The following is a 9,897-nucleotide window of genomic DNA, read 5'->3' on the forward strand; positions in this document are numbered from 1 at the left end:
AGCTGAAAGCAGCAGCACAGGGAGGGTCTGGGGGATATTTGGGCTGCCCGGGCATCCTGAGGGGGCTGGTGAGGCTGAGCTGTCCTCCCCGAGGTGGGTGAGATGGTCACTGCTGGGCTGGGAACTTGTCTCTGTTTGGTGTCACAGCTCTTCAAACACACAGTGGTGACCTATGGGAGAGAGGACAGAGATCAGATCCCTCCTGCCACCCCCAAAATGCCCAGGGCACCTTCCCAGGACCCCTGTCAAACCCTGAGGGACTGCAAGAGGTGGGCTCAGCACCCATGGGGATGGGCTGCACCACCCTGCACCCCTGTGGTCACGATACTGGTCCCAGTATGGCACCAAGCTGCAGGAACAGCATCCCCAGGTCCCAGAATCCTGCAGGAGTCTTTGGATTCACATCCACAGGATTCACACATCCTGGGCCAGGATCCCACCCCCTCCACGGAGCTCCTGGCTGTCCAGGCATCACGTGGCCCAGGTGTCCTCCAGCCTCTGAAACTCTCAATTTGCAGAAAATCAGGCTCAAAGTCACAGCTCTTCAAACACACAGTGGTGACCTATGGGAGAGAGGACAGAGATCAGATCCCTCCTGCCACCCCCAAAATGCCCAGGGCACCTTCCCAGGACCCCTGTCAAACCCTGAGGGACTGCAAGAGGTGGGCTCAGCACCCATGGGGATGGGCTGCACCACCCTGCACCCCTGTGGTCACGATACTGGTCCCAGTATGGCACCAAGCTGCAGGAACAGCATCCCCAGGTCCCAGAATCCTGCAGGAGTCTTTGGATTCACATCCACAGGATTCACACATCCTGGGCCAGGATCCCACCCCCTCCATGGAGCTCCTGGCTGTCCAGGCATCACGTGGCCCAGGTGTCCTCCAGCCTCTGAAACTCTCAATTTGCAGAAATTCAGGCTCCAACCTGAGCTGGGCCCAAACCTGGCATGAAGCCACAGCAACAGATGAGTTGAATGATCAGATAAATGTTCATGTCCCCTCTCCCTGTGGCACCAACAGACCAGATATGGTGGGACTGGCCATTCAGAGTTCACTGGGCTTCAGCACATCTGCTGTCAGCCCGACCCCAACCAGGGGGTGGAAGCAGCAGAATCCCTGAATTCCTGCCCAAACACAAGCAGAGGGCTCAGCCAGTGCCAGGGCTGAGAGGCTGGAGGGGGAGGCAGAGCTGCCAGTTTGGGCTGCAGGCTGGCTGGAGGCTGGATCAAAGCCTGGCTGGACCCAGGCACTTGCTCCCAGAGGAAATGTTGGTACCTGCAGCTTCTCCTCCAGTTCCACGGCCCAAAACCTCCAGGGTGAGAGGTCGGGATGTCCCACCCCAGCACCAAGTGCCAGATGGGGATCAGCAGCCCTCTGGGTGAGCTGCTGCCTCCTCCAGCCCCAGCAGCAAGGGTGGCTGTGCTGCTGTCACCCCTGCTGCCCTGGGGACCTGCCCACCCCACAGCACCAGCTCTGCCAGGCTTTGTCTGCCAGGGAACAAACCAAGGCAGGACCTGAGCTGAGCAGCAAGACAGGACGTGGCAAGCTCAGGGGCAGGGCTGCTGGTCTGACACAGGCTGTGGGCCAGTCCTCAGCTGGGAAACCTTGACAAGAGAGATTCAACACTTGAGAAGGGGTCTGAATATCCTTGGATCTCCTCTCTTTCAAAGCAACGTGGACAAAAAGGACCTGCCTGCAGCCATGGGCCAGCTCAGCCCATTCTGGCCCTTTGGACTGGAACAAAAGCTGGTGTCTCCCCCAGCTCAGCAGGGCCCTTCAAAGGCAGAGTGTGCAAGGAGATGCTTTTGTGCACACCCAGACACACAGACACGCTGGGGGAACCATAGCTCTGCTCTTGGGCTGACATTGGCTCATCAGCTGATGGGAAGTTTGACACAAAAAACCCTCTAAAAATAGAGAAACTCTGGCAAAAGCACCAACCCCTCAAAGTGCAGCCAGCACGTTGTCCTGAAAGTCGCTCCTGCATGATGGGACATGGGACAGGGTGTCCTGCAGGTGTCTGTGCCACCTCCTGCCCCTTCACAGATTTAAGGTGTGTTCCTCAAGTGGGATAAAACCTATTATGGGCATGTAACACTGTCCTGAACCTCTGAGGCTTGTTTATGCTCCTTCCTGACCAAAGGGACCTGGATGATGAGGAAGCCCCATCCCTGGCAGTGTTGAAGGGCAGGTTGGATGGGGCTTGGAGCAGCCTGGGCTGGTGGGAGGTGTCCCTGCCCATGCAGGGGGTTGGAACCTGATGATCTTTAAGGTCCCTTCCAACCCAAACCATCCCATGATTCTATGAATGCCTGCAGGGAGATGTGTGCAGGAAGCTGCTGCCTGGGGTCAGCTCCCCTTGACTGGAGCAACCCCTGAGTTCTGTTCCATCCCAAACCTTGGGATTTTCTCCATTCCCCAAAAGCAATGGAAACCCACCCACCCCCACACAGCCCTTCCCCTGGGAGCCCAGCTGGATGTTGCACACACAAGACCTTGCAGAGTGAAGCCCAGTGTCTCTTAGGCAGCCCTGCAGACCCAGTGGGTCACTGTGAAGGACCTTGGGGATGTCCATGGGGGTGACAGCCCAAACATCACACACTTTGCCAGTGACTTCAGCAGCAGGAAGGGCAGAGCTGGAGCTGCCCCTCGGCAGGAGGGGGCTGAGCTGCCCTGCAATCAGCAGCAAAAAGCTGCCTGTGAATCTTAACCTTTCATCTGTATCTGGTAAAACGAGATAAATGCTGCTGCCTGGGTTTAGAGGGCCTTAAGTGATGGGATAATCATTGGGTAGAGGAGTGGAGATGTGAGGAGGCAGCTGGTGAGCTGAGAAAACAGCCCCTGAGTCCTTTGCTGGGTATTTTTAGCCCCGCGGGGCTGCCAGGCACAGACTTGCTGGAAGCAGGTTTGTTGCCAGTGAAAACGTGCTTCCTTTGCTCTCCCTTCCCCCTGAAAATGATGCTTCCCTCACTTTTTTGGGGGATGGAAACCAGCCCAGCCACGTGCTGCCTGCTTGGAGAGCCTGGTTTGCAACGAGGGTGGAGCAGAGGGGGGTTTTGCCCTTGAGCTGATTATTTGCTCAGCACAACGTTGCAGAGAGTCCAGCTGCCTGGGGGATGCTCCAGGGAGCTCCCTGGCTTCCCCTTCCCCACCAGAGCAAGCATCACACCCAGCATTTACCCACACACAACCCTGCCCAGGCACCCAGGCAGGGACAGGCTGCTGGTTGCTCTCTGAGCAGCTTCACTCTCATCTCAGCCCTGACAAGGCTCCGTGGCTCTGTCAGCAGGATCATCACCCCAGCAGGCAGCTGGCAAAGGGCTGAGCGTGCACCTCGGGGGCAACAAGCTCAGGGAGATGGATCATCCCATAAAAGTGTCAGTTTGATCTTCTCTGCCGCTGGAAAAGCCTCCTCAGGCCTCGGGAGAAGGGGCAGTTGGGGCACCCGAGCCCCCCCAGGACCCACTGCTGACAGCTCATGGGAGCCAGGTTGGCTTCTCCTCTGCTGGTCCAGCTGGGGACTGGTCCCAGTGTCCCCTACTGACCCTTTCCCAGCCAGACCTGGGAGGAAGGAGGAGGGTGATGCCCTTTTGCTGCTGGTTTTCCCTGGCAGCACTTCTTGTTTCGCCTTTTCCTTGTGGTGTTGAGTCAGTGGTGCCATGGACTGGCTACAAAACTGTATCCTGACGTGCCAGCAAGCCTGGCCCAATCACTGTTCCCACAGAAGTCCTTCCCACCCTTGCTGCAGTCAGACAACACTTTGGAGCATCCAGGACATGTTGAGCTACCTCTGATCTGCCCTGGGGTAGGTCAGTCTTGGCCCACCAGGCTGTGGGACAGCTTGTGGATGGCAGAGCAGGAACATCCTCAGCATCTCCATCAACATCTCCATCAACCCACGGAGCCCAAAGTCTGACTCAGCCTCTGTGGGAGATGTGGGAATTAGAGGCTGAGACAATGGAGATGATTCCTGCACACAAGAGGACAAGGAAGTGCCCTGGCCCAGCAATTGCAACTGGTGTTTGAAGCACAGAACCTGGAGATGGAAATCTTCACCTGCTGCAGGTCTTGGAGATGGGCTGGAAGGGGCCTTAAAGATCATCTAGATCCAACCCCCTGCATGGGCAGGGACACCTCCCACCAGCCCAGGCTGCTCCATCCAACCTGCCCTTCAACACTGCCAGGGATGGGGCAGCCACAGCTTCCCTGGGCAACCTGGGCCAGGCTCTCACCACCCTCACACCAAAGAATTCCCTCCTCATCTCCAACCTCAATCTCCCTCTTCCACTTTTCATCCATTCCCCCTTGTTCTCTCACAAAAAGCCCCTTCCCCACCACCCTGTAGGCCCCATGTGTTCCAGAAGCTCCTTGCATCCCTCTCTCCAGCCCCACAGACCCCAAGGGCCCCTCTCCATCCTTCCCTTCCTCACCCCACCCTTGGGCACAGGAGGTCTATATGCTCCACAGGTTTCTTAGTTCTAGAAGCCTAGACCTAAGCAGCCAAGTGTGTAAGCTCACACCAGCCTGGCTTCTCCATCCTGGGCAATCCACAGGGAAAAAAAAAGCTGCATTTCAATAAGGAAAGCAATCAGCAGGTACAGCCTCATCCCAGAATCTCCCCTGAGTCCTTATATTTACTTCAGGGATGTGGCCTCTGGGCAACTCCCCTGAGAAGGACAAGGAAGATCCAACTTGCTGTGGGGCACAGATGGTGATGGCACCTCCACATTCCCTATCCCAGCCCTGCAGATGGCAGGGGACCACACAGATGGTACCTGGCTGCTGCCAGGGACAGCCCGTGGCCAGGACACCTGGGGATAATAAGGGAAATGAGGCATTCTGGCTAGAAACAAGGTGCCAATTTTTAGCAGCAAAGGATCAGATTCACCCACTAAAGGGTGAGGTGGGTTCACAAGGGAGAGTCCCTGCTGTGGAGATCTGGGCTATGGATGTGACCCAGCCCTGGGGAAAGATGCAGTGGTGCCTCCTCTCCCATCCAGGCCTGGGGAGTCACCCTGAGTCCCCACACCTGCAGGAACGTGTCCCTCACCCTCCAGGGGACAAAGCCCAACTTCTCCCTTGCTGAAGATGTGACCCTGGTTGGGAGGGATGTTTGGGCAGCACTTCCATGTTTTGGAGTCTGTCTCAGAGGTGGCAGAGAAGTGGTGGGTGCCCCTAAAGCAGGGGAGAGAGGACCCTGCAAGCAACACAAAGCTCCTCCCAGTATCTTACCTTCATGGGCACATTTCTGCCCTGCTCCAAAACCAGAAACTGGTTCCCATCCTCAGCCCTTCCTCGTTCCAAGCCACTAAACCAGAGGAGAAATCGGGGATGAAAAATGTCCAGATCTGGCTGTTTCTTTGCAAGCAGAAGTGAAGTGTTAGTATTCAACCGGTATTTATAGTTCCCAGTGGGAGGGGAGGCATTACACACCACTTCCAGTGGGTATTTTCAGAAAGCCACCTGCTCCTCCCCATTGTGCAGAACCACAATTGTTCTGCAACAAAAAAGCCTGTCAGACGTTGAGCTGAAATCTCTGCCAGTTCCCCCGGCACCCGGAGGGGGTGCACAGTGTGAACACCCCTCCCAGGGCTTGGCACCCAAACTCAGTCACCTACACAGGTGACTACACCATTTACAGGCCCCTGTTGCCCCTTGGAGAGTTTTCTATTGGTCGTGTTACTGTTCCTGACTCAGTTTCCCTGTTTCCAAACCAAGCTCCATGTCCTCAGGTGGCCCCAGAGGGAGGGGGGTGTTGGTTTCTTGGCAGGGGGAGGCAGGGGCTGCTGGGGCAGAGACACAGCAAGACACAAACCTCCTGCCTGGCACTTTGGGGTGAGATGACAGCCAGGAATGAGCCTCCAAATGGGATGATCCCTCTGACAAGTGGGATCCCAAAGCCCAGCCAAGAGGCTCAGCAAGCTCAGACTCACCTTCAAACTTCACCACTGGGTTTGCAACTGCCAAAAACTCAACCGAGGGGAGAGGAGATGACAGGACTGAAGTTGCTGCTAAATCCATGAGGATCCCAGTGTGGCTCATGTGGGACCCCAGCCAGCGTGCTGGGAAGGCAAGGGAATATTACCACTGTAATAACCCCATGAGCTGGATTTCAGTCTGATGCAGACCTGCCCCAGCAGGCAGGATCACAGCATGGTCAGGGTTGGAAGGGACCTCTGGAGATCATCCATCCAACCCCCTGGCAGAGCAGGATCCCCTGGGGCAGATCCCACGTCCTGGGAAGCTTTGAATGACTCCAGGGATGGAGACCCCACAGCCTCCCTGGGCAGCAGGAGGGGTTACTTCAAACCCTTACAAACACAAACCAAATCCCCCAACTCCTGTCACCACCATCCCTCTCCAGTCACCTGCACCAGTATCATTTTGCAGTGGATTTCCACAACAAACCAGCAACACCCCCAAGTGACAGGGGGGAAACCACTTTGTGCTGCCTGGGAGGGAGGAGAAGGCTGAGCCTGATGCAGGACACCAAGCTCACATCCCTGCTCCAGGATGTGGTCTGCACTCAGATCCATCCACAGGGACCAGAAGGGGCATTAACAGCAACCACCCTGATGTGAAAAGCCACAACACTGGTTACAACCATTTCCTTTTGCAATGGCTGGGCTATTCACCAGCCCTGTGTCTGCACGTGGCTGTTTCACCCTTTTTTCCCCTATAACTTTGCAACCAAACCCTACACCCTTTGCTCTGCCAGGACAAAGCCTTTGACTTCTGCTTCATTCAAGGTTAAACAAGCAGCAGAGGGACATGCAAAGGCCACGGCTCTTCTAGGAGCAGCATGTCATAGAATCATAGGATCCTGGGATGGTTTGGGTTGGAAGGGACCTTAAAGATCATCTAGTTCCAACCCCCTGCATGGGCAGGGACACCTCCTGCTGGATCAGGTTGCTCAAGGCCCCATTCAACCTGCTCTTGAAGGCCACCAGGGAGGGGGCATCCACAAGTTGAACCTGCCCCTAGGTGGATCTGCAAGTGAAGGGGAGCACTGGGATCCCAGCAATCCAGCTGGTTTCCAGCCAAGGGTGGATGCAGAGTCCTTGGAGAGGCAACAAGGCCCATGGCAGCAGCCTTCAGCCATGGGGAGAAACCCACGGGCTGGTCACAGAGGCAGCATCACTGCAGAAGTCCCCTCACCTTTGGGAGAGGGAGGCTTTGTCCCTCAGTTTCCCCACCAGCAGGGCATCACTTCAGTCATCCCTGAGACCTGGAGGGACAGCTGGTGATTTTCCACGATTTCACTGGCGGTTTTGCCACGGGTACATCCCTCCCACCCCCCTGACACTTTTGATGAGGAGTTATCTCAACTGGGAGCCTGACGCCCTGGCACAGGGGGGGCCTCCTCCTCGCTGCCAAACCAGCTCCTGCCCTGCTTTAGTCACACCCCCCCAGCACTGGGTGGTGCTAATTTATTCAGCGACTGGGGAAGAGTCACCAGCACAAGGGGGGGCTGCTGGAATCTGTGCCACAGAGGCACCTGTGCCCCCTGAACAGATGCAGAGGTGCCTCCCCCCACACCCAGTACCCACACCACAGCAGGCAGCTCTGCCCAGCCCAGGGGACACAGGAGCTGCTGATTGGAAAGAATCATAATCACAGGATCATAAATCATGGGATGGTTTGGGTTGGGAGGGACCCTAAGGAACATCCAGTCCCAACCCCCTGCATGGGCAGGGACACCTCCCACCAGCCCAGGCTGCTCCAAGCCCCATCCAACCTGCCCTTCAACACTGCCAGGGATGGGGCAGCCACAGCTTCCCTGGGCAACCTGGGCCAGGCTCTCACCACCCTCACACCAAAGAATTTCCTCCTCATCTCCAACCTCAATCTCCCTCTCCCACTTTTCATCCATTCCCCCTCATCCCATCCCTCCCTGCCCTTGTCCCAAGCCCCTCCCCAGCTTTCCTGGAGCCCCTTCAGGCACTGGAAGCTGCTCTGAGGTCTCCCTGGAGCCTTCTCTTCTCCAGGCTGAACACCCCAACTCTCCCAGCCTGGCTCCAGAGCAGAGCTGCTCCAGCCCTCCCAGCATCTCCGTGGCTCCTCTGGACTCTCTCCAGCAGCTCTATGTCTCTCCTGTGTTGAAGAAGAGTAGTGACTCTTTGGCTTGGGCATGGGATGGCCCCAACCAGAAGCAATTCAGGAGATGTGGGGGGTTCCCCTCGTATTCATCCCTTCAGCTTTTCCTTCCCAGTGCTGTGACTTCAGCAGGTTATTTAATCCCTTTGCTGATGGAGCAGCCAAGCACTGAACTGCCTCCCCAGCTGCAAACTTGCCCTGGAAGGGAGTGGGATGCCAGCATGATTCTTGGCTCCATGAAGTCACGTGTCAAGGATGACCCAGTCCCAGGACAGCTCTGCAACACCCATGGGGAAAGTCCCAGCCACCCCTCATGCACCTCCACCCATACTGGGACATGTGGGTGGGATCTCAGAGCTGTGGTTTCTCAGCTCCATGTAGAGCAAGGCAGGATCACAGGGTTAAATCACTGCTTGGTGCTTCCTCCCAAGCACCCTCATGCCAGGGATAACCACAGCCTTCCCTGGCCAAGCCGTGGTGCTTTGGCATCTTGGCTGTCCCCCTGTGTGGCTTGGGGGTGTGGATGAAGCTGGCAGAGCAGCACAGAAGGCAGGACTGGTCCCAGTAAGGAGCAGGCAGAGATGCAGACCAGCTGCAGCACAACCCCCATCCTCCCCAGGCTGGAAGAACCCCCTGCCAGGGTGCCCCTGTGTCCCCCCTGGTCCCTCCTCCCTGAGGTTCACCACAAGTGACAGGACTTGGCCCCACAGGAACATCTGAGGGCAGTGACACTTCAAGGCAGGTGGGGACGAGGCACAGACACCACAGCTCTGTCTGCTCCTCCAACCATACACCCAGCAAGTCCACATCCTCACCCACACTCATCCTTACACAAACCCAACCCCCAGGTGAAGCCCACCCAGCCCCCACCCCCAGCCAGGGCAGCAGGGGAGAGCCAAGTGCCACCCAGGCCACCCAGCACTGCAGGAAGGCTACTTTCTAAGTCTTGTTCTTTGCAAGAAGGAGTTTTTGGTGGTGACTCTGCCCCTGCACATCCCTAAGCACCATGAAGCAGAGGACTGTGTTCCCAGCTCACTGTGCCAGGATGGTGGAGGTGCTGAAGGTGCTGTGCTTTGGGAACTTGAGTTGAGAAGGAATATCCAAGTGGCTTTCCTTCAGGAGAATGATGGAATCAGCTCAACCCTTATTAGCCACCAGAGAAACCACAGGGAGCACCTCAAAAATCCCCTGCCATGGAAGCTTCATCTGAAGCTCATTCCTCCTAAATATAGTCCATGAGGAAGACAGAAGGGACACAGAAGTTCAGTTCCCTCCAGAGATCCCAAGTACTGGAGAAGATCAGGAAGAATAAATCAAGCTTTTCATGAATGTCACAAGCTGTGTCAGACCCAGCAGGGAGTTTCCAGCTCCTTCCCTCTTCAAATGTCAGCTGGGTGGAGCTGAGCCAACACCATGACCTTTGTGTCCTTGCCAGCAGAACCCAGAGCCCCCTGGGCAAAGCTCCGTGCCTGGAGATGCTGCCCTTGCCCCCACCCTGCTTCCCACCAGCTCCCACAGCCACGTCCAGCTCACCCAAGAAGACTGCAAAGGTGGTTCCCACAACCATGTCACCACCAAGCCTGGTCTGTGCTTCCACCCACCAACCCCTCAGGGTGTCCAAGGTGTATCCACCCCCGTTACACCCATGGGCACAAAGCCCTGGAGCTCCCAGCACTTCCAGGAGCTCCTGCACCCACTGAGCTGTGCCAAGTGACCCCATGGCCAAGCTCTGGCACCAGGGATGATCCCCTGAACCAGGGAGAGCAGGATTTAGCTGCTCCATTTCCTGCAGCTCAGC

The 9,897-nt window shown here is 56.7% G+C and overlaps 1 protein-coding gene across 1 annotated transcript in view; it reads left to right on the top strand.

The window, feature by feature from the left end:
• Positions 1-1,331: 1,331 nt before the first annotated feature.
• The window catches only part of TMEM183A (transmembrane protein 183A), a 63,523-nt gene continuing 54,957 nt past the window's right edge, over positions 1,332-9,897 (top strand). Inside the window, exon 1 of the mRNA XM_009994289.1 lies at positions 1,332-1,380. Within this exon, the coding sequence (XP_009992591.1) occupies positions 1,332-1,380 (49 nt within the window). The remainder of the gene's footprint in view (positions 1,381-9,897) is intronic.

The sequence above is a fragment of the Chaetura pelagica genome, unplaced genomic scaffold, assembly GCF_000747805.2.
Source record: "Chaetura pelagica isolate M959 unplaced genomic scaffold, ChaPel_1.0 scaffold470, whole genome shotgun sequence".
NCBI lineage: Eukaryota > Metazoa > Chordata > Aves > Apodiformes > Apodidae > Chaetura > Chaetura pelagica.